Source organism: Candoia aspera, chromosome 4 (assembly GCF_035149785.1).
Source record: "Candoia aspera isolate rCanAsp1 chromosome 4, rCanAsp1.hap2, whole genome shotgun sequence".
Lineage (NCBI taxonomy): Eukaryota > Metazoa > Chordata > Lepidosauria > Squamata > Boidae > Candoia > Candoia aspera.
This window is the reverse complement of record NC_086156.1, coordinates 99621130-99645049: the sequence shown is the minus strand read 5'-3', so window position 1 is coordinate 99645049 and position 23920 is coordinate 99621130. Positions and strand designations below refer to the sequence as shown.

Sequence of the window (23920 nt, the reverse complement as noted above, 5' to 3'; positions counted from 1 at the left end):
ACTGAGCTGCAGTCGATGCTGACGCAGCAGCAGCAGAAGACATGCGGAAAGGGAGATTCAGAAGGCTTTTTGTGCGCCAAATCTGAGTCAGCAGCATCTTTTCTTCCCCTCCTTTCCATAGCCATAGCGTGGAAGCACTCAGAGGTCTCCGTTCCTTACCCTTCACAAATCCTTGCTGCCTGCTGTTCCTGTTTCTACAGTGTCTGTGCGCAACGGCCCATGCCTTCGCTTGGGGGCTTCTAATGAAGCTGGTCACCATATCTTCCAACTGGTAAAAACAAGAGCAGGATGGTCCTTGCTGTGTGGCAAACACAGGGAAACTGTTGTGTTTGGGGATGACCTCTTTCCCCATTACAGCTTCTAACCGTACCATTACAAAATGGGTACGGATGGGCCAGTTGAACCCAATAATGGCATCTTCCTTTCTCATTCCTTATAAAGGAAAGGGAGCAAATGTTTTTCCCCTCTACCTCCTACTACGGGGCAGAAAAACAGGCTGGTGTTAGGAAAAATGCAGCCCTCTCCTCTGGCTTAAGCAAGATGTCTGCATGGGGGGGAGAGATGAAGGTATTCATTTCCACACGGGGGCACCAAAGTTGTTTTACATTTCCATGAAAATAGCCCCTGTAGACCTAGCAAGATTCCCCCCACCTTTTTGTTTTACTGTCTTCTACATTTTTCCACTAAACACAATCTATTTTTGTTTCCCTTCCTATTTTTCTACAACGGTTCTATTGGCACGCTTGCTGACATTGGCATTTCCCCCCAATTTCATTGCACCTTTCAAAACCCCCTTGGCTACACAGTCCACATGCAGGAGCTGGAGCTGAAGAATAGCAGCTGAGTAACAGAGAGAAGGGAGGGACTAGGAAAGATGTTTTTTTTTAAATGATGTGTGTGTGTGTATATATATATATATATATATATATATATATATATAAATAAATAAAGTCTGGATGGATATAGTATGGATATATATATTTATATATATAGTCTAGATGCTCAATTTTTTCTTTTTTTTAAAAAAAACACTTCATGTTTTTCCTTTCCCTGATCTAATTTAATTCTTTATAATATTCCTATGTTTATATGTGTGTGTGTGTGTGTAAAATGAAGGAATATTGTAAAGAATTAAATTAGATCAGGGAAAGGAAAAACATGAAGTTTTTTTTAAAAAAAGAAAAGAAAAAGAAAATTGAGCATCCAGAATGCTTATAGATGTGTGTACCAGCAATAAAATAACTAAAGAACCTGCAGGAAGATGAAAATGTGGTGAATTAAAAATTAAGAGTGAAGGAGCAGACTCACCCAAAATATAAATAATTTTAAGAAGAAAGTAAAATGCAGAAGGCAGTAAAGCAGAAGGAGTGAAGCTTTTGATAAATTGAAACCACAAAATTTAGGGAAACCAAGGATGACAAATGTCTGAAATAAAAAGGAGGGGGAAGTTGGATACGAAATTCCTGCTGTATGTTTTTCTCTCTCTCTCTGGTTTTTTTTTTAAAGGTAGTGTTCACCTCGCTGGCCATACACGGCATCAAGATGGAAGGAGCCATGCCTGAAGAGAGCCTTGCGTTGCAGGAGCTTCCTACTTCGGCCATGGCGCTTCTGGATGGAGAATCAAATGGTGGCATTTGAGGCATTGATGGCTGGAAGACACTGTTATTTCCTCACCCCTCTATAATTATGTGTTAGTTGTTCTTATTTGTAGGGGCACAAAAATGTCTCTTCAAACACATCTCTTGAAGAACCACCTGTAGTTCTTCAAAATACTGAAGAAAATAAATATGGAGAAAAAGCCAGGAAGCTGAGTCAGCAAGAAGGCAAATGGTATGAGAAGCTGTGGAGTAGTTTTAGGAACCAGGCCATTTTCTTCAACAACAGGAGAGAGACTGCGGGAAAAATAACCCCGGTAGGAAGGGACCCATATTTTAGCCTGCTGTGATGGTGCACTATTTCAAAGGTTTCAAAAACAGTGTCTGAAGCAATATCAAAAACTTGCCAAAATGGGTCAGTTGTGAATGTATAAAATAGTGGCCTAGTCACTGGTTGTCAGGATCTAGAAGATACGAATGAGGGAGCAAGAACTGGATTTAGGATACAGAAACATTACAAGGGGTTAGCTTCTTGCCAGAGTTCATGTGTGGTTGAAAAAGGGATGGGGAAAAACTGAGGGAAACTATTTTTTTTTCAGAGTTAGATCAGCCTTGCAACACTCTCAGAGCGATGCTGCATTCCAGAATAATGGAAAGAAAATAGAGAGCTAGATAGTTCATTGGACCAGGCCATTTTTAGTCAAAACAAACCAATATGGTGTTCCAATATGTATTACCTGTTGTTTCCTACAAAGGCATGGAAAGATGATTGTTTTCAGGTGGATAAAGCTGGAGAAATAGGGCCTTTTAGGCATGGAGGAAAATAAAATAAGGAGGTCATTTGCTGTCAGAAAACTAGAAACAACGCCAGCAACAGTAAACCATTTATGTCTCATGAAGGCTGTTTGATAAGATGCAGCCACTGAACCTCTCCTATCAGGAACCAATTTAAAAAATAGGTGTTGGTTATTCTTCCTCTCAAAATCTGAAAAGCAGAGATGGTTTTGCAACCTCATTTCTGTCAAATCGTTGGGGAGAAAGTTGAGAGAAGCATGCTTGGTGGGCTGTTTCTTGCTAGCGATTCCAGCTATCTGAATGAAAGGAGAAATAATTTGGGGCAGCATCACCGAACTAGAAAACACATTCCTTCGCGCTGCATCTTCCACTGGGCTGTGGAGAATGAGGAGGATAGGAAAGGCTGAGGAGGAATTTTCAGTTGGATGGTGGAGCTTCCTGGAAGAGGCCAAAAATGAGAACAGTTTTCAAACATGAGCATCAGCAATCCCAAAGGTTGCTTGGAAGGTTCCCACTAGCTGGAGAAGGAGAAAGAAGGAGAAAGGGAAAAAGAGAGAGAGATGGCATTTATAGCAGAGCAGGTGGTAGAAGGTCTTCAAAGAAGGAGAGAGGTCCCCATTAGTAGGGCAGCCTCACAGGGGGCTTTGGGGTGGGGTTGGACAATGTAGTCTGCAAGCAAAGGCCAGGCTCCTTGTCCACCATGTTCCATGGCACGTCTAGCAAGGTGATGTTGATATGTGCATATGTTCAGGATACTTGATGGCTGGTGGGTAGTTCTGAGTCATCTGGATGGAAACATCACTGGAGATGTCAGAGGGGCTGCGTCCACGATGCCACACTTCAGGGTGCAAGAACTGGCCTGAGTAGTCAGAACAGTCGCTCAGGCGTGGACGGTAGAAGGCTGGGTGAGGGCGATACATTTCCTCTTCGGCGTAGCGTTTGGTGAAGAGGTAGACAGACATCACACCTGCACCCTGCAGAGCAGTGACAGAAGGAAGGGTCAAGATTAGGACAGAGGTGCAACCGTCGGTCATCATCAAGTCACAATACCAGATAGGCACCACCAATATTAGTAACTCTGAATAGCACACTTTCCAGATGGGAGAGCTATTATGTGAAATAAATACAGTGAAAAGTAGTTTTCATTGTAGTTGTGAGCTTTTGTAATGGTATGTGAGAAAGACCTTGAGAAATGGGGCAAAGAGATGCTGCCCAGGGAATGGTCAGATAAGAGAGGGCATGGCCCACAGCTGCATAATGGGTGGAGCAAGAGGCTCAGAAGGGACCCTCCCTAACTTCTCAGGCTGTAAAGGAGACGGCGGGAGATTTGTACTTTCAGACTTGCAAGATTCTGTTAATGGAGCCTTACAATAAAGTAGGATTAGCTCATCTGGTCATGATTCCTGTCTGGTCCTGGGAAGGCTGACAGCTTTAGATGCCACAGAGGTATCATGGTATGTATGTGCATTACTTTCTTTGCCCAGTCTGTTAAAATTATGAAGTCTGCAAATTGGCTACTGATTAAATACAGGCTGCACCTCTCAACTGATACCATTATTTTCAATTTCACTAGTGCAAAATGGCACAATGATTTAACAGGAGCATTAGATTTTCATGCCCTGATACAAAACTAAGTTGTTTCTACCTCCCACAAGCTTAGTTTTAGTTTCACGTGTTTGGGTTCTGTTTTCTTCAATGAATAAACAACATTTTGGAGCTGTGTTTTATTCTGCTGTGTGTTTACACAGAAATCAAAAGTAGTTTTAGCTTATATCGAATATGTGTGCGTTGTATCTGCTAAGATAATGAATTCCTGTCACTCTTACTGCAAGTTACCTTTGACACTGTGCATGTATGTGACCAGTTTCCTCTGCTAAGTGTGGATGCTGGAAAACCAGGAGCAAAAAAGAAATCACAACCAGTAGCTCAACTGTACAGGTTGGGATAAATAATATTCAGAACAAATTTAAAGCATTGCAAAATATATACATTAATATTAAAAAAACATTTAAAAAGAGCAACCTAATGGCCACTTCACATATGTGCTTCTTATGAGACAGACATCTATTAACAGCCAGCCAGACATGGGTCGTTTCACATTCAACAAAAGCTTTGTTCTGGGCTTTTGATTATTTTGACTATTTTGACTATCCCCACATTTTCTCAGAAGTACATTAAAGTGTGAATGACCCCAGTTTTCGTATAAGACACATAGGGCAGGTCCCTGCCTATCAGGCCAACTTGTCAGCATAATACACCTGTACTTCTGCAATACAATTAATAATCAAAGGATTATGAATTAAATTATTAAAAATGTACTTTTTACCATTGTGAACACTATACTTCCCAGCCCCTGCTGTAATGGATTGGCCACCATTTACATTTTTTAAAATGTTATTTTTCTGAACTATTTAACAAAAAATACATACTTAAAACAAATTAAATAAAATGATGTAACTTCAAATTTAGTAAGGAATAAAAAGGAAAATGGGATGGCAAATTAGGTTATAAGCAAAACAGCTCCCAGTACTTTCACTAGGCTGTTAGAAAGTCTTCCTTATCCCTTCGTCAATAATAATAATAATTTATCATTATTATTGAAATGTTGAGAAGCCACACGTATCCACAATCCTCTGCTGCAAACCAGGGAGGGGTGTCTCCTCTGAAGTTTCCAAGAATGTTCTTCTATCCACCCTCAGGTCCAGAAAATGTACAGCTCTTAATATCATGTCAGCCTTAATAGGTAGACCAGACAGGAAACATAACTAGATGAGCTAATTCTACTTTTTTGTAAAGCTACATTCACAGAATCTTGCAAGTCTGAAAATACATCTCTCCCCCCGTCTCCTTTACAGCCCAAGAAACTAGGAAGGGTCCCTTCTGAGCCTCTTGCCCCATCCACTATCCAGCTGTGGGCTATGCTGTCTCTTATCTGATCATTTCCTAGGCAGCATCTCCTTGCCCCATCTCCCAGGGTCTTTCCCACATACCATTACATATAACCACCATGCAAACTGACCCTGTGGGTCTTTTCCCACAGCTGAGTGTACCTCTCTAGGGTTAGACAAAACATCAGCCTAACCTTCATTGTCTCCATTGCCTGTTCCTAACCCATCTCTGTTGGGTCTGTTCAGAGTCACTGCCCAATGGCGTTGTCCTGATTTCTGAATTGGCCAGTCATACTGGCAAAATGATGGGCTTTCTGTTCTGGATTTGCTCCTGTCTTTTTTCAGCCAGTCACCAGCCAACAAGGAAATCATTCACCCATTACAGGAAGAGGAGAGTCTGTAGTGAGTATAGAGGATGGCCTTGAAGGACAGAGGAAAGATCCACTACCAAGGCAACAGCCAGATAAATGAGGCTTGAGCCCAGGTCAAGAAAGTGATTTACAAAAATGACTGAGACAGGTGGAAGGGAAGCACATTCAGATTTGCAAGATCCCTCTACTATAGTTGTTCTAATAAAAGTAGCTGTAGGTCTACTCAGTGTCTGTTTCTTAGTCTGGTCTACCTTACTGGGTTGACCAAGTCTGACTAGGACTCTCTTTGGTGGTTCTAGGCTGTGCTTCCTCCTCCTCCTCCTCCTCCTCCTGCTCTGTTTGGGGACCTCTCAAGTTAAAACAATATGAAATAAAGAACTACATGGGAAGACACCAAGGCAGAAATAGCCCCAGAGAAGAAAGAGCCAGGTTGTGCCATGATTGTGCAAATCACTAGATCCTGTGGAGAAGAACTGAAAGCTTATTAGTTTCTAAGCAACCATTCTCTGAGCTGGGTGGGGGGTGTGTGTGGCAGGGGGGAGTGATGGAAACAGACCAGTAGAAGGAAAACTGGTAAAGAAGCCACAAAGGCTGGTTCAGCACCCCTCATTATTCTTTGGGTGTTGTAATGAGGAGAAGAAGTGGGGCTGCACTGTATGGTAAATATCTATTTTAGAATACTGTTAAAGCAAAGTAGCGAAAAAACAGTTTTTCCTCTTCCTTAAATGAAATTGTGGAGTTCTGCTGTCCTTTCTTCTACCTTGTTTGAAGCCTGGAAAGAAGCTGGGGTCAAAAAGAGAAACTGTGGGGTGGGGGGAGGGAAGGTTGGTGAATGGAAGGGCAGATATGGCTGCTGTGGAGGCTGGTTAGTGACCAGAGTGGGCAGGTGTCCCCATGCTTCCCAGCACTACCAAAACATACTTATGGTCACCCCCAAAACAAGAGAATAGGTTCTGCATTCAAGGTAATGTGTAGTGAAGTGTAACAGACATTATACACCTTAAGGCCATTGTTGCTGGATGCTTTCAGAACAAGAGGGAAAATACTACTTTTAGATGGGTACAGCTGATAATGACTTAAGGGCTGGGGACAAGATAAGGACATTGTTTGCCCAAAGAGGAAAATTGCTATTGTCAGGATATGATTCTGCTGTGATGAAGTGCCAGAAGAACAGAACCTGTCCTACACAATGAACATCTGGAGAACACACGAAGTGGCAGTAATAAGAGCAGAGGTCACCATGAAGAAGGCTCTTTCAAGCACAGAACAGCCTTTCTCAACTTTTTGACCCTGGAGGAACCCTTGAAATATTATTCAGGCCTCAGGGAACACCTGCATGTTCAGGATCAAATATAGGCCACAAGTTACAAAATTATGTTCGTTTCATGTGTAGGTCTGTATATATGCACTAACAGTGTTCTTAAACTAAAAATAAAGAATGAAACTTACCTCTTTAATGTGAAGTTGCCCGAATTTGAAATTTTTAAATAAATTGCAATCTCCTGGGGAGCCCCTAGTGACTTCTCGCGGAACCCTAAGGTTCCACAGAAACCTGGTTGAGGAACCCTGGCCTAGAGCCAGCCTTGGGTGCACTTGTGAAAGCAACACCGGCTTTTCCAACCCCCTTAAAATGCAAAAGAGTCATTCTGAGCAATTGGCATGGCTGCCATTTGCTCTGCAAGAAGCAGAGAGTCTTGCAGTTGTGGCTGGGTTTAATACAGTAAAACAAACAAACAGATGTCAGCATGGCACCAGTTCTTGGATCTCCTGCCCTTGGAGAGGATTAGTGTGAAAGCCAACAGCATAACCATCCTCACTCACAGACAGGCAGGGAGGGAAGGCAGAATATGGCCTGTTAAATCTGTGTACCTCTTCTTCAGTGCCCCTTTCTTCATTCTTCTCCAGGAAGAAGGAAGAGGCACACAGAAATCGGGACACAAAGAAGCATTTTATTTTCTGCATAGCTAATTTCCTTGTCCACATTTTAGACACTCTGCTGCCCATAGATGTCAATGCAGAAACCCAAGATTTCCATATAACCAGTAGGGAGCAAAAGAGTTCACTCTATGAGGCAGTGTTTCTCAACCTTGGCAACTTTGAGATGGGTGGACTTCAACTCCCAGAACTTCCCCAGGTATGGATGTTCTATAGCTTTTCTCGGCAATAAGAGAGTTTGAAGGTGCTCTGCAAGATCTCCCAGTCACTTCCCAACTGGATTACTGCAATGCGCTCTACATGGGGCTACCCTTGAAGACCACCTAGAAGCTGCAACTGGTCCATAATGCAGTGACACATATAGTTCTGGATGCCCTGCAGTTCACCCATGTACTATTGTTGCAGGAGCTGCATTGGCTCTCAGTTGGTATCCAGATGCAATTCAAGGTGCTGGTTATCATCCTTAAAGCTCCATGTGACCCAGGGCCAGGTCATTTGCAGGACCACCTCTCCCTGAGAGTATCTACCTGTCCTACTTGGCCAGATAGGGTGGGCACGCTCTAGGTTGTTGTTTTTTTTAATCACATGACATAGCAGTTTGGTGTTCATGCTGCTTTTTCTTGCTGGGAAATCCTTGTGAGGTCCAGCAGCCAGATGTGTAGACTATTTAGCCGTGACAAGTCACGTTGCCCGGGATGCACCACGAGGAGGCTAGTCTACATTGCACTGACTTGGGCTGAGAGAGAGGGAGCGGCCCAAGGTCACCCAGCCGGCTTTCATGCCTAAGGCGGGACTAGAACTCACAGACGCCTGGTTTCTAGCCCAGCACCTTAACCACTAGACCAAACTGGCTCTCACATTCTAGGTCCCTTCCCTTAAATGCTGTCATTTGATGGAACCTCAGAGGTGTGCCTTCTCTGTAGCTGCCCCCGACCTTAGGAATAGCCTCCCACCTGAGATTCAAGGGGTCCCTATGAGAAGACCTGACTCTTCCCAAGCACTGGGCTAGGATAGGGTTGAGTCAGGGGGTCACTAGCATGGGCGGTCTGGTGCCTAGCGGGAAAAGAGTTTGTCCTGGTTTTATTTTGTTGTTTTTATTGGTTGTTATAAGCCAGCTAGTATTGCTACGTGAGATAGGTGGCCATAAATGTTCAATAAAAATAAATAGATAAATACAGTAAACAAATACATAAATATTTTTTTCAAAACACTCTGGCTGCAGTTTTGAAACTTCCTCTATATCCTGCCACTGCTTCTCTGTTCACTTGTCAGGGTCAGGATTTAAAGATATTCTCCTTTCCCTGAGCAGAACTGGGCAATCTATTTACAAGAACACGGTGCCTGCCCTCTGGAACACCTTCCCTCCTGACATTAGGGTGGCCCTGACCCTGTTGGTTTTGTGCCCAGGCCTGGGGCCCCGAGTGTGGGAAGGGCCCTGTTGCATGGTTATGCTAACACCATGGCTTTTAGATCGCTCGGCTGTATTTATATTTATTTTTAATGTTTGTTACTGTTTTTATTGTTGTTAGCTGCCCAGAGTCATTAGTTTGAGATGGGCGGCAATATAAATTGAACAAACAAACAAACAAATAAATAAAGATTTCTCTCTCCAAGGATAGATACAGGTTTGTCCTCAAGGGCCTCTCTGCTTCATATTCATGGAAGGGGAGCAAAACTTGCATCTTCCAAAATGCAAGCAATAGGAGAAGAACTAAAAACATTGTGTAAGTGTAGTTGCGCTGATGTTTGTGTAAATTTGTAATCAGCAATATACAGGTATTTTGTTGTAAAAAAGAGATCCAGGAAAAAAGTCAGCAACTAAAAATAAAGATATACGTACTTGCGAGACACCAGCATTTTCTGTTTCTAGGAGGTGTGTAAAAAATGGAAAAAGATGCCCAAGTAGTTACATGAAATAGCTGTGCATATCTTCATAGCTACCATTTCTCTTGGAAGGAATGGCCAGGATAAGGAAGAAAAGCTGGGGATGACAGGACCAGTAGACAGGAACCCATTTCATCCCATCACGACCTACCCACTATGGTGTCCAGGATGCTACATATTTGTTTGAAATGAATCAGAGTGGCAACATAGTCCATTTATTGTGTTCTGTAAGCCACAACAGGAACAACAATGCAGTGACATGATGCAAAAGAAGACTTGCTTCTGGACCTTCATTCTCCTCTAAGTGACTGTTGCAGGAGAGAGTGACTTAGACCCTTAGAACTTCAGAACTTAAAACTTAAGACCTTAAGTTGTTCATCTTACAATCCATAGGCCAGATTCTGAAATGCTTGACCAGGATTGTTCAGAAGTCCTCCTTATTGCAGTTCTAATGTGGGGATTGCTGGCAACTACATCACATGAGGTTTTTCCAGCTATCTGGTACAGGATGCAGGCAAGTTCCTTCTCCTCTGACCCTAAGCCTAGAAAATGCTATTTAAGGCAGGCTGGATTCACACACTGCAGTAAGCCATGATTTTTGAAATCACACTGATGGCTAAAACCTTTTCCTCTCTAGTCACTTCTAGAGTCATCCAAGTATTGTGCTGATACAACAGTAATGAGGACAAGCTAAAATGGGGGACTTCAGAAGATATTGTAAGTCATGACTGGGAAATAGCCTAACTCATAGTTGTGTTCACACATCCCACTAAGCCCAAACCAAACTAACCACATTCTGGATCAGCAATAAGGTATGAAGAAAACCTAACAATGAGTTGTGCCTGCTGGAAATTAGAGGTTTGTATTCTCTTCTGTACCTCTTTGAGCAAGAAAGAAGAGGCGGCAAATGCGAAGGACCATCCATAGCGATACTGGAAATACTGCTCTGAGCCACTGGGACGGTTCATCACTTCATCATTGATGCTGGAGATGTACAGGACCAAGCCCACCACCAGGGACAGCCCTGCAGAAGAGCAGAGAAGGCAAAGGATGGGATTGGGAGGAGAAACAAAAGGAAAAAGGGGTGTTATCTCATTTCCACCAACTTCCTGGCAGGCCTAAGTGTAGTGCTTTGTAGAGGGTTCCTCTGGAGTTGAATTGTGTTCCAATCTCTGCAACGGTTCCTTAGCCAATGAAAGATCTTTCATGTTTAGTTTAGTGGGGAGAGGCCACTCCTACTGGGCAGAGAATGCTCCCTCCCGACTGCCATCCCCATTGGGTCCCATATTCCTCTCAATGAGGGAGAAGTTTTGCTTAGATCACAATGGTCCTCCCAAACTGTAGGTTGGATGCTGTCCTCAAAAACTAGCCAACGAACCACTGAAAATCAAGGGTGTCTTCCGACTCCTGCATAGCCCCAAGCTCAGTTTCATTTCCTGGCCAGGACAGCCTGTAGCATAGAAACACAGGTGCTCGCTTGGGGTGCAGGGCAGGGTTCCACTGTGCAGATCTGTGGACCCCTTTTCTACCACTTTCTATTCAATGCCAGCATTGCACTGTAGGGCTAATGTTAAAATTACTCCTGGCAATGTCTTGCAGCTACTGATCTTCAGCATCTCTTGGTACTCCTGTACCAGAGAAGGGCAATTTGGACTCATTCTTTGGGTCCCGTTGTCTTGGGGTCCATCAGAACTCCCAAGTAACAGTAGAGGCAATACCGCTTCTCTTGCCCCTTCATCTTGCCCTTTCATCTTGACTTATGGTAGCCATCTACTTTTCTCTCTCCCTTTCTTCCTCCTGGTGATTGCAATTACTGCAAAATAGTTTGCATGAGGAATCAATATGACCAGGGACTGGAGGAAACGAGAAGGGGAGAGTCTGCACCAGCCTAAATTGGCCATTAGGAGCTGGTCTGATCCCAACACTCCAGGCTCTAGGCGTTCCTGTCCAGGAAGTTCTGCTTGGGATGCTGGGAAAGTCCTGTTTTTTCAATGGGGGCTCTCCCCTCTGTCTCCCCCAGAGACCTAGATCAGCTTGACAGCAATTGGTCTGTAGGTGGCAGCGGCAAGTTGAACAACCCCCACCCCTGTGCCTGCCAGTTATTGCTCAGGCTGCTTTTGAACACAGGTTTAGTGCTCTTCCAGACAAGCACTCAACTCATGCAACAGCAGCTGGAACCAAGAGCTGGCAGTTGGGAAGGTCTGGCTGTGCCATGAAGCAGCAGGGAGCAAGCGAGCAAGATGCCCTGCAATGATCAGCTGCTGTTCAGGCTGCCGGCAACGCAGGCTCGTCCAGGTCTTCAAGGCAGGACACTTCATGGGTAAAGGACCTCTTCGTCTGCCACCTCTACCAGCCCAGGCCACTATCCCAGTGGGGCAAGTTCTGACAAGACGCCTAAGCCCACGAATCAACATCTTCTCCAATCACAGCAGTGCCGTAACTCAGATTTATATCTACAAAAGCAGCAGAGATTGAAGTAAGATGAGCATTGGATTGTTGGGCGATTACAATGAAAAAAAGGACAAATTTCTTCCTACCAAACATCCAACGTACATCAAACTTAAAGGCTAAGAACTTAGTCCTAAAATCTTATATTTCCACAAATATAGATAGTCCTCGCTTAACGACCACCAGTGGGACTTGCAACTCCGTTACTAAGCAACACTGTCATTAAGCAAGACATCACGTGACCACATTATTTCCACTGTGGTCATTAAGCAAATCACCGCGGTCCTTAAGCGAGAATCACATGACCATGATTTGTGATTTTACTGCTGGCTTCTTCATTGACTCTACTTGTCGGAAGATGGCTTTGAAGTGCACAAATGGCAACTGCATGACTGTGGGACACTGCATTGGTTGTAAACATCCACTGGTTGCAAAACACCTAAATCTCAATCACATGACCTTGGGGATGCTGTGACCATCGTAAGTGTGATGACCAGCTGTAACGTTACTTTTCCAGCACCGTTGTAACTTTAAACAGTCGCTAAACAGGGCAGTCATTAAGTGAGGACTACCTGTAGAAGCTTTTGAACGCCTAGAGTCCTCAGTTAATACGATACAGGGCATGATTTTCACCCATTCTCTACCCCACACTCCTAGGGTACAGAGAGCTGAAATGAGTGGAAAGCATTTCCTGATCCTCTTCCATTAGTGGAAATGCAAATCTGCATGCCACCTATGGATATTCATTCATCCAATTTGCATGCTACCTTTCTGTTCAAACTGAACACTCAGGGGAGCTCACGTGACCCCAGGGCAGAATTTGAAATCTCTGTCTTCCTTCTTACCACCTCATTGTTTACTTAAATACTACGTTATTGACTTCTATATTTTTATCTGTCTTGGAACTGACAGCACTGATTGATTACAATCACTTTGCTTTGCTTTGTGCTGTCCTACTCCTGCGGAGGAAACCTCCTGGATGTCACCCATTCTAAACCAAAGCCACGGTCCCGCTAGATCTTGCCCTCTTCACGTTGCAAAATCCCACTGGCCGTCTTCAACTCAGAACTGTCCCCACCGATGCAGCCAGCCCGGAGCTTGCAGATAACCCCCACCCCTTGGTAGAACAGCCCCTGCTGCCTTACCAGAGAGGATGAAGAAGATGCCCGAAACGAAAGCCAGGATGGTTCTCTGAGGGCGGATATGTCCAATATTGCTAATGACAAAGGCCGTGAAGACGAGAAAAAGGCTGACCATGGGGAAGGGGGTGGCTGTGCGAATGGTTTCTGCCAGGAAAAAGGGAGCAAGAGAAAACAGAAGGGGGGAAAAAGTTAAATCGGAGTCCGTCACCAGACCTCATACTCAGGGCTATGTCACATCAGGGACGTGCAAAGGCTGTCTCTACAAATGAGACAGCCTAAGAACCTACATAGAGTTCTTTTCCTCCATTATCAAATAACTAGAAGCAGATGCCATCTGGACTGTTTTGGCCCACCCCTGCAAACAACTTTAGCAGCCTTCCCCCTTATTTAAACCCAACACCTCTTCTTTCTGAAGGGAACCTACCACCTGCCCACACTTTAATAGGTGGGACACAGAATTTTGTCAGGTTCAACGTTAATGCACTTTATTCCCTTGCAATTTTAATCTGTTCTTTCTGTAAGGAAAGGAACACCCCAATGGATCGTAAGAACACCCTGTCACATTCTGCCACAGTGAAGCAACTCAGCCAAAATGTTTTTAAAATTAACTCTGAGTCAACTCGCTCTCGCCTCAGGGTCAGTAAAACACTTATTCTGCCCGTTCTGGAAAAACTGTGCACCATTTCTCCGTTGTTTCAGAAGTGCTAAGAAGGGGGTGATGGTGAAAAAGGCTAAGAAAGGTTGATAGCAAACCTGAGAAGGACATTATGGAGATTTGAAGTCCGATCCAGACTCAAATATTAAATGAAGGTGTACATAACGTCTTATGGAACAAGGTCATAGTATTAAATATAGCTCATCACAGTAGAATGAGCCAAAGTCTATTGTAACTTGAAGCACCGCCATTACTGCAATCTCAAACACAACATATATAGCTTACATGTCCCATATACGTATACGTTACAATAGGAAATGGCAGTCTTTTGCATATGATATCACCCGCACCACAGAAACATCACATGGACAAAGAGATTCCCATCTGTCCAGTTTGCTGTTTGGAGATAGTAAACTGTAATGCCTTTATTTTCTTTTTTTTTAATCTTTCCAGTCTGACGGTCCCCAAAATAGCTCACACAAGTAAAAATACTGATTTTGCAGCATAAAAAGGAATGTAACCAAGACCTCAATACAGATTTGTATATACACACAAACGTATGTATGTATGTATGTATGTATGTATGTGTAGGTATGTATGTATGCGTTTTAAGCCTTATTGAGGTCTTGGTTATTTTCAATAGCAAAGCGTAAGCCAGGGGAAGCCAGTGCTAATATAACTTCGCAGTGACACGGAAGAGAGCCATTCTGGTGTAGCGGCTAAGGCATCAGACTAGAAACCGGGAGACCGTGAGTTCTAGTCCCGCCTCAGGCACAAAGCCAGCTGGGTGACCTTGGGTCAGTCCCTCTCTCTCAGTCCTTGGAAGGAGGCAATGGCAAACTGCTTCCGAAAAACCTTGCCAAAAAAACTGCAGGGACTAGTCCAGGCAGTTGCAAGGAGTCAACACTGACCCGAAGGCACCAAAAAAAAAAAAAAAGTGGCATGGAGATGTGTCACATTGTAAAACAGCATAAGCATCTGATTATCTGCCTTTCTACTAATTCTGGAACCATTTTTGTATACACTTTCCTGCTTGAATGTAATCCTAAGTGGATACCACTCCATTCAATCTAACAACTCACTGCCATCACCCAATTTGACTTCATTACTCTGCCTGAAACATGCTTTTTCAAAATATTAAGTTTCCCAAGACATGAAATTGGGGTAAATGCTGTATTTCTAAGGTTCCCTTCCAGCTATTTGTTGATTACTATTTCCAATAAGGTGACATAATTCATGATTCTCAGCTGTTGCTCAGTTTTGCCTTGCTGGAGGCTGGGTGTTTCATTGGTTCCTTTATGATAAAATAGGGTGACTTGGATCCTGCACCTCTGAGCAGTTGTGTAAAAGCCTTTCAGAAAAGTGGCTTTTCTGACCCCTGCAGGGCAAATTCTATCTACCCTTGTTCATGCTTGAATTAATAATGCAAGTGCTCCCTCCAGCTTTGTATTCAGTGACCTTCCTCATCAAGGTAACTGGATTGCCGGTTTCAAAAAGCTTTGGGGCAAGGTCACGTTAATCAAGGTGGATGAGAAAGCACCCCAAATTCCCAAGGTTTCGGACTAGTCTGGGAAGCCAAAGGAACATGATGAATCACTTCTAGACTATTGCCAAGAGAATGACATGGATGTCTCCTGGTGTGTAGTCAGCAAGAGCTCAATGTGACTTGAGACCGGCTTTGCTACTGCTCCTAGACATCTGGGACTAACAGGAATTTTAGGGAGCTGATTATAGCAACCTTCCCAAACCTATGCCCTGGACAAAACATTGGACAATAATCCCCATCTTCCCTAAGCCAGCCTGGTCAAAATTGAGGAAGAGATTGGCTAGAGAGCTCTAGCAAAATGAGGTGATAGGCTGCTGAGTTGGGGGCAAAATATATATCATGGTATGGAGGAGGAGCAGTGTTATCTTTTTAATGCTGTTCCAAATTTTGTGTAAGGGAGGAGCAGGAGGAGCAGGAGGAGAAGAGCTTGCCTCCTGGAGTTGTGGGTGCTCCATTGCTGGAGGTTTTCAAGAAAAGATTGGACAACCATTTGTCCAAGATGGTATGAGGATTCCTGCCTTGGGCAGGGGGTTGGACTAGAAGACCTCCAAGATCCCTTCCAACCCTGTGATTCTATGATAATTCATATGAGGAGGAGGAGGAGGAGGAATAATTTGCCATCTTATAAACTGACCTTCCCTATTCCAAGTTCTGCAGGATTTAGACAGGGTCAGCCCACGTGCATTAATGATAGGGGCAAAGTGCCCCATCACTGAAAGTAAAACATACAATTTTGAATGTCCCTCCTTGCAAGAATTCCCTTTACATAATAAACTACATACATAAGGAAGAAAGTTTCTAGTCCTTTCCCTGTTGTCCTTATTTTCTAGCATGCCTCAGCCCCCCAGCTGGAATTATGATCCCTCAGTAGTACCATCTCTTCTGTCCCAGCCGATGATAGCTAGGGTGGGGCTTGGTCAGTACTTGGATGGGAGAATCAACAGGGAATATTAAGGGTCTAGGCTAGACTGAGAAACAAAACAATATCCCAGAAGACGGTGGCCAACCATCCCGGTATTGCTGCCAAGAAAAGATCTGAAGTCAAGCAATCTGCCCATCAGTTCCCACCTCGCCAGAGGCATCATAGCAGAAGGCTGCTGATCAAATAGGCACTAGCTGGGGAAAATCGATCTAAGCCTATAGGAAGCACATCATGTGAGGCCATCAACCACCCATTTCCTATCTTCTCTCCATTTCATTAGTCATTGCTTGTGCAGGCAACGGATCCTGGGTATGGTTGGGTAAAAGGAAAGAATTAATATAAATCTGGGGGTGGGGGGTGGGGGGAAGGCTTGATAGCGGCCTGAAACACCTCCTTTCCAACAAAGTACGCTCAGTCCTTTTCATGTGTTCAGGATTTCTCCTCACTCACCCTGATAGAAACATCCTGTCGGCCTTCCCTTCTTGCTTAAAATCCACCATCAATGGTGCATTTTCCTCCAGACTGTCACAGCTGGGTTTCCCCCCCTCCCCTCAGTATTGAACACGCAAGGGTTTGCTGCTGATAAAATGACATTTCCATTGACTATCACATTTGTCCTTGCTGGAATTTCTGCTTGGGACAGCACTAATAATGAGCTGCATAATTCTTCCTACTCTCTGCATGCCAGGATTGCACCATTTTCTGACCTGGGCTGACTGCTGGACACACAAAATATTTTTTCCAGGTTAAAGTATAAGAGTGGAGTATTTCCTTATCTTGTCCAGCAGAGGGAGCAGTGATATATTCCTATTTCTCTCTCTCTCTCTCTCTCTCTTTCTCACACACACACACACACACTTCGAGTTTAGGGCTACTGTATATGGGCTGCAAAAAGCAAGAAAATTATTAGATGGCACCAGAGAATCGCAGTGGACTCTGAACTCATTGCTGCCATCTAGTGGCTATCTGGACTTGTGCAGACCAGATCTGGTAGCCCCACTTGCTCCTAACTGCTGCACAACCATGCCATGGTAATCTTTTCTTTCTGCCAAGTTCTCACAAATTTGCCTTGATCTTGCCTTCTCAGCCTATACAGTGACCTTGTTCTGGTTTTGAAGGAGTGTGGTTTTTTTCCTCTTATGCCAGTTGCAATCCATGGCACTTTCAAAATGTGTAAAATCTGATGTGTGTTTCTTTGGCCAGATCAGAAGACCCACCAGGCTGTCCACAAGTCTCAGGTACGCCCTTAGCCACCATTCCTTCTGCTCTCCTTGGGGTAGAAAGAGCTGCTTGGCACCATGGCCCACAGCCCTCCAAAAGGGGCAATACCAATTTTACCCTGCAGCTTCCCCACCCACCAATCACCTGTCTGGAGGGTTTATTGGGACATCAAGTTCAGAAGAATCCAGTGGCAAAGGAAGCCCACCAAACAGCTGATCTCCCCCCTACCTAGGTGTAGATATCTGGGCTGCAGACATCTGAATGATCGCTAGATGGCAGTCAAGAGATACAGGAATCTCTAAGCCTTGGTTGCCATCTATACAGGTAGCCCTCGTTTAGTGACTGTTCAATGTTACGACCATGCTAAAAAGTGACTTGCAACTGGTCCTCACACTTACGACCATCACAGCGTCCCCATGGTCACATGATCGCGGTTTGGCCACTTGGCAATCATTGTGCATTTATGAAGGTCTCAGCATCCTGCAGTCATGTGATCGCCATTTGCGACCTTCCCAGCCAGCTTCCAACAAACAAAGTCAATGGGGAAGCCGGGAGGAGGTTGCAATTTCGGTCATGTGATGTCTTGCTTAATGACCATGGGTGATTTGTATAATGACTGCAACTGGGACTGCCAGAAGTGCCACTGCTAAGCGGGGTGGTCACACGATGTTTCGCTTAATTACTGTTTCACTTAGTGATGGAGTTCCGGTCCCAATCAGGGTTGTTAAGCAAGGACTACCTGTAGTCATTTGGATTTTTGCAGCCTAGATAGGATATGCCTACTTGCTGCTGATCGGCTGTTGGGGCAACTTCTGGATTTTGCCTCAAAAGCATAACCAACCTACAAATATCCTCAAACTTCTCCATCCAACTGGGCAGATGGGTTTGCATGAAGGCTCACCTCTACCTAGTGCCCTGGTATATTCCTGCTTAAGCACTTCCTTAAGTTTGAAGCCAGGACTGAGCAGTTGCCCCCCTCCCCACTCAAACCCAGATCCATTTGACTCCTATTAGTGATAAACGAAAGCCCTGATTAGTTCATGCCACAAGGATGGCATTAAATCTTGGGAGCCTGGTAGGTCTGCTGTCAGGCACCTGGCTGATGCACTAAAACACAGGTTAATGCGTTGCTACCTTGCCCCTCGCAAGACCCCCTTCATTTTTTTCAACCTCCAAGAGAAGAGAATATGCATGGGCTTTCTCCCTCTCTGCTGTGCCCATCCCATTTTCTCCAGAAAAATAATCACCAACTTACTAACTCTTCTGGAATTCTTGGATGAATTATTGTGCAAGACTCCCTTAATCATCCCCCTTGTTGCCAAGAAAATGACCCATATTAAGAATACTTGATTTATTTTGAATTAGCAATCTGGGCTAGAGCAAAGAGCTTCTTACCAATCCCTTGATGTGGGGTTAAACTTAGAAAATGGGGGATTGAAAACAAACAAGCAAACTTTGAGGCAGCAGTTAAGCCCATCTCTGGTTAGACTCCCTGATTTCTGGGTGGGTGGGGGAACACTGTTTTAGTAAACAGATACAGAAAAATGTTTGGAAATCGGAAACCTTTCAACAAGGGTGTGCTGGGAGGAGGGCAAATATTGAAATGAGCATCATAACACCATAACACACTCTGCCCATTTGTACATGAAAGGGGGGGAGTTTGTCTGGCACTTGTTGCAATGTGCACTGCATCATTTTGACAACATTATCAGACTCCGTGGATGTCTCTGCTCTTCAGGATCAATGGGAAATAAAATGTATGTCTGTGAAATCAACAGATGCTGAAAACCTGTTCCATTTTGGAAAAGTTTAAGCCAGATTAGATGATCATCTATAAATGGACGTGAAAAAATAAAACTCAAACCAATTACTGTAATATGGAGGCAGTAATTTAGCAAATGGTGGAAAACAGGATTGAAATAACTTTTTGAATTAGCTGGTAGTGGGAAGGAAATATCAGCTTCGCCAATGGGTTGTTGCTTACACCAAACCATCCCCTATTTAGCCTAAATATGCTAATTAGAGTGGGTGGGCATTTGGGAAGGAGACAGAGCAAAGCCAATGCAGCGAAGACCTTAAATCTGTTAACACTTAGAACAAAGTAACCATAAATGCCTTGGTCACCATTTTTGTCCACCGTGACCTCATGACATTGTCTTCATCTCCACCCCAGCCAACAACTGAGGCAGCTTCAAGTCATCCTTAGATGTTCTGTTTGGTGTTTTCCCTCTTCTTCCAACACAATTTTTGCCATGGACACAATCTGGAATGCTTCATTGACAAGATAGTTGCTAACAGGGTCAGGGGTTGAGATATTGGCCATTTTAGGCTAATGTGGGCCTCTCTGGCTGAGGGGACATGCCCTTCACAGCCAGAGCCTGAGGTGCCAGAGAACCTGGAAACCTGGCTTTTGCAGAGACATAAAAACACTTTCCAAAGCACTTGTCAGATCTCACACTGACTCCTTATAAACACGGGTTTAGTGGTCTTTTGAAAGGAGCCAGTGTGAGATGATGATTAGGATGATATCCTAATCTTTTGAAAGAGCACTAGGCCTATGCTTGAAAACAGGTTTAACATTCTCTTGAGAGAGAGGGGGGGGAGGGAGGGAGGGAGGGAGAGTTCTGTGCTGCATAAAAGATTGATTTAAACCAGGAAATAAAGCTGGCTTTTGCCAGCCATGTTTCTGTGGTTCTGTCCTCATTAGTTTCATTACAGATTTTGCACTGCTTCGGCTGACAAGAAGTTTTGCATAGTTATACCTTTTATTTTATTTTATTTTATTTTATTATTTTATACTGTGGTTGAGGAGGAGGTTGGCTCCATTCTGCCTGCTATATTCCGGCTTCAGTGGCACTAGATGCCATGATGGTGACTGTTGTTATTAGGCACAGGGCAATCACAACGGCAGGTTCCCCTGGCCATCCACTGACTGCTTCTGGTCCTGCCAGCCACAAAGTCAGAACCGGATTCCCCAATCATGCAGCCAGTCCTGTCACTCCCTTGCAGCACTAACAGAGGACAGTTAGTTGATCAATCACTTCCTCCCATTTCACCCCACGTCTCTTATCCATGCCTTTTCTCTCCCAGCCGGACTATTTTTGGACAGGGGTTTAGCACTCTTTCAGAAAAGTGGCAGACCCATGTTCAGAAATAGGCTGAGGGACGAGTCACATGCCTGGGCACCTCTGCATCTGTGCCAAAGATCTCACTGGGGAGAGTGATTGTTGTTTTCCTGCCAGCAGGTTGCTTTTGGTGGGAGGAGAAATGAAGTTTATTTATTTCTATTTATGTATGCATGGCCACGCATCTTAAAACAACTCTGGGTGGCTCACAAGTTGGGGGCATCCACCAACTGCTTTCTTTAACTTGTCCCCCATTAAATCCATAAGGACAGCAACTACAGTATTGGCAGTTCTGTTCCTAGGACTGAGCAGGGATCAGCCAGGAGGGCAGCACAATTTTTAGCCAACGCAAAGATTGGAGGATGGTGCACAGCTGCCTGGTTTTGCTCCCTGAATTCTCAGCAAGTATGCTCTAAGCCCCAACACTTCCAGAGTATGTAGCTACAGCGAACCAACCTTCCCCATCTCCTTATCACTGCCAAAATTAGTGGATCTCTTCCTGCCAGTTGGCGATGTCAGGAATACAGGAACAAACCCAATAGCTTCTCTTACACGCATATAAAAAAGGGGTGGGGCTTTGCTCACATGGTTGTGACCGCCATCTTGACTTTTTTGATCCCCTCCCTGCAGACCCCCCTGATCTCTGCATTGGAGAACTGAAGCTGGTGGCTTGACCAAGGCCCACTCAGTGCATTCGTGGCTGAGAGGAGATTTGAAGATGCCTGACCTCAAGCCCTTAGGGCAGTGTTTCTCAGCCTCAGCAACTTTAAGATATGTGGACTTCAACTCCCAGAATTCTCTCCACATTTCTACGTGGTTACCTCTTCAAGCAGATTTCTGGCCTGTGGACCCTTTCCAGCCAAGCTATCCAGGTCATATTTGATGGTCTGCAACCATGTTTAATGAAGTACAAAATGGGAGTCTGACACTTGCAACTTTCAGCTGCCTGACCCTCCAAGTCAGGGTTCCTCAACCTTGACAACTCTAAGCTGTGCGGACTTCAACTCCCAGAATTCCCCAGCCAGCAAAGCAAAGGAACCCTGCTCCAAGTCATTTCTGTAACCTTCTAAATAAAGTATACTGTGCGCTATTAAATGGGTGGCTTGAAAACAGGGGGCATGCAGAGGAGGTGCAGGCAGAAGAGGAAATGCCAAGGGAGAATTCCTGGCCCCCTGCACAAGCCCAAATTTGACAGTGACATCAGAGCAAACTGGGCTTGTTTAGCCCACGGCTCCTGTTCTGCTCAGTCAGCCTTGTCCTGATGCTGCAATGCCTGCTGTGCTCACACCGTCCCTCATGCAACCTCTGATCCCCATCAACCCCCTTGCAGTCCCAAGCCATCCCACAGGGTTCAGACAGCCGCAATAAGGGAGCAGGGAGCCACAGGGGCTAGATCCAATAGGACAGGCCGAGAGGACACACTTGGCCTGGGCTGCTCCGATCAAGGCCTTAACTGAATCTGGGCTTGGTAGATGCTCCAAGCTCACCAGCTGAGATGAGGCCAGAGGCAGGGTTTCGTGGCTCCACCCCTTATTGATTGATTGATTTGATAATATCCAGCCTTTCTTTTTATACCACTCAAAGTGGTGTACATAATGCTCCTGCCTCCTATTTTCCCCACCACAGCAACCCTGTGAGTGGGTTGGGCTGAGAGAGAGGGACTGGCCCAAAGTCACCCAGCCAGCTTCGATCCCTAAGGCGGGACTAGAACTCTCATACCACGCCTGATCGGCTTTTGGGCTGAGAGAGGGAGAGTGGCCGAAAGTCACCCAGCCGGCTTTGATTCCTAAGGGGGACTAGAATTCACGCCCTCCCGGTTTGTAGCCCAGCACCTTCTGTGTAAGCAACACAGAACTCATAATACTCATAATAATGGTGGAAGGGCCAGGCTTGCAACCTTAACCTTGCTGAGCAGGTGGCAGTGAAGAGTTAACATAATAGCCTTTTCAATTCTTTTTGGAAAGTCTTGCAACTGATGTAGATGTGCCTCCAGTATGGCTAAAATAAATAATGACAAGGAATGCCTCGCTGGCTGAGATTTCTATCCTTTCGGGCTCCCGATTAAGTGCAAAAAATTCTGCATTTTGCATGCAAGGCCTTTCAGGCAGCGAACTTGCAACTGTGCAAATGGCTTTAAAAAGTAAATGGGGGTGGGTGGGGAGTGAGATATCAATTAAGAACTTGGGGGGGATGTGTGTATGTGTGTGCAGGCACTTATCTAGGGCATTAACCCTTTCCTTCTGCTGCAGTGCTGATCTGAATCACCTCTTCAACACGCACCTGATATTAATTTATCCATTGTTAATGCTGTGAATCATATCATGCCTAGATGTATTATCTACTTACTGAGGATATTTTCTGTGTTCTCCGTAACAAGGGGGCCTTCGGGGTCAGGGTCAGGCCTAGGCTCCAGGAAGTATTCAGAAGCCACGCAGCTGCCTTTTTTCTGACCTAGAGAAGGAGACAACGCATAAAAATTCACATAAGAAAAGTAGTCTGATTAGGACAGTGTTTCTCAACTGTAGCAACTTTAAAACGTGTGGACTTCAACTCCCAGAATCCCCTAGCCAGCCATGGCTGGCTGGGGAATTCTGGGAGTTGAAGTCCACACGTTTTAAAGTTGCTAAGGTTGAGAAACACTGGTGTAAGAGCTTTAAGGAAACCACAGGGCCTTCTTGGAAGGATGCCCCAAATCAGCAGGGACAGATTACCGTGTGCCAAAATGGACAGTCAGATACATTTCCATTTAAACTGGCCACTTCTGTAAGATAATTCACTCAGAGTCATGGCCCTGGCTAGTACCAGGCAGGATACCTCTGACCAATTCCAAAGCCATAAGCTACACTGGGAAGGAGCAGGGGCACACAGCTTTGGTCCCGCTGTCAAGAACATCACAAAGGAGCATGGGGCATGCATCTGCACTTGTCTGTCCATGGGATATGGTGGTTAAGGTGTTGGACTAGCACTGGGGAGACAGGTTCAAGTCTCAGCCATGGAAGCCCAATGGGAGACATTGGGCCAATCGCTCTTCCTTGGCGGCCCCATCACCTCGCAGGAATGTTGTTGTGGGGCAAAAGAGGAGGAGGAAGTATTGTGCACACCTTGAGCTCCAGGATATCAATCTAACAAGCAAACAAATAAAGAAATGTCTCCTGTGTGCACTTCTCTGTTGCATTGTTCCACACCCTCTACCCGAGACATAGTAAGGGTACAGTGTCATTACTGGTAACATACATTGATTGATTGATTGATTGATTGATTGATTGATTGATTATGTGCCATCAGGTCATTTTCAACTACTGGGGTGTGTGGGGGGTTGTGTATACATACTATTCACACAAACACATTCATACTGGGATGTTTGTGTGTGTATGTGTGTATAGAATGTGGGAG

General features: G+C 44.7%; 1 protein-coding gene across 1 annotated transcript in view; it reads right to left on the bottom strand.

Annotated features, from left to right (window-relative positions):
- Positions 1-1594: 1594 nt before the first annotated feature.
- Positions 1595-23920, bottom strand: part of CACNG7 (calcium voltage-gated channel auxiliary subunit gamma 7) — a 33556-nt gene continuing 11230 nt past the window's right edge. Inside the window, exons 3-6 of the mRNA XM_063303043.1 lie at positions 22874-22978; positions 13062-13202; positions 10347-10492; positions 1595-3364 (exon numbers count right to left, since the gene is read on the bottom strand). Coding sequence (XP_063159113.1) covers positions 3107-3364; positions 10347-10492; positions 13062-13202; positions 22874-22978 — 650 coding nt within the window. The 3' untranslated portion in view covers positions 1595-3106. The remainder of the gene's footprint in view (positions 3365-10346; positions 10493-13061; positions 13203-22873; positions 22979-23920) is intronic.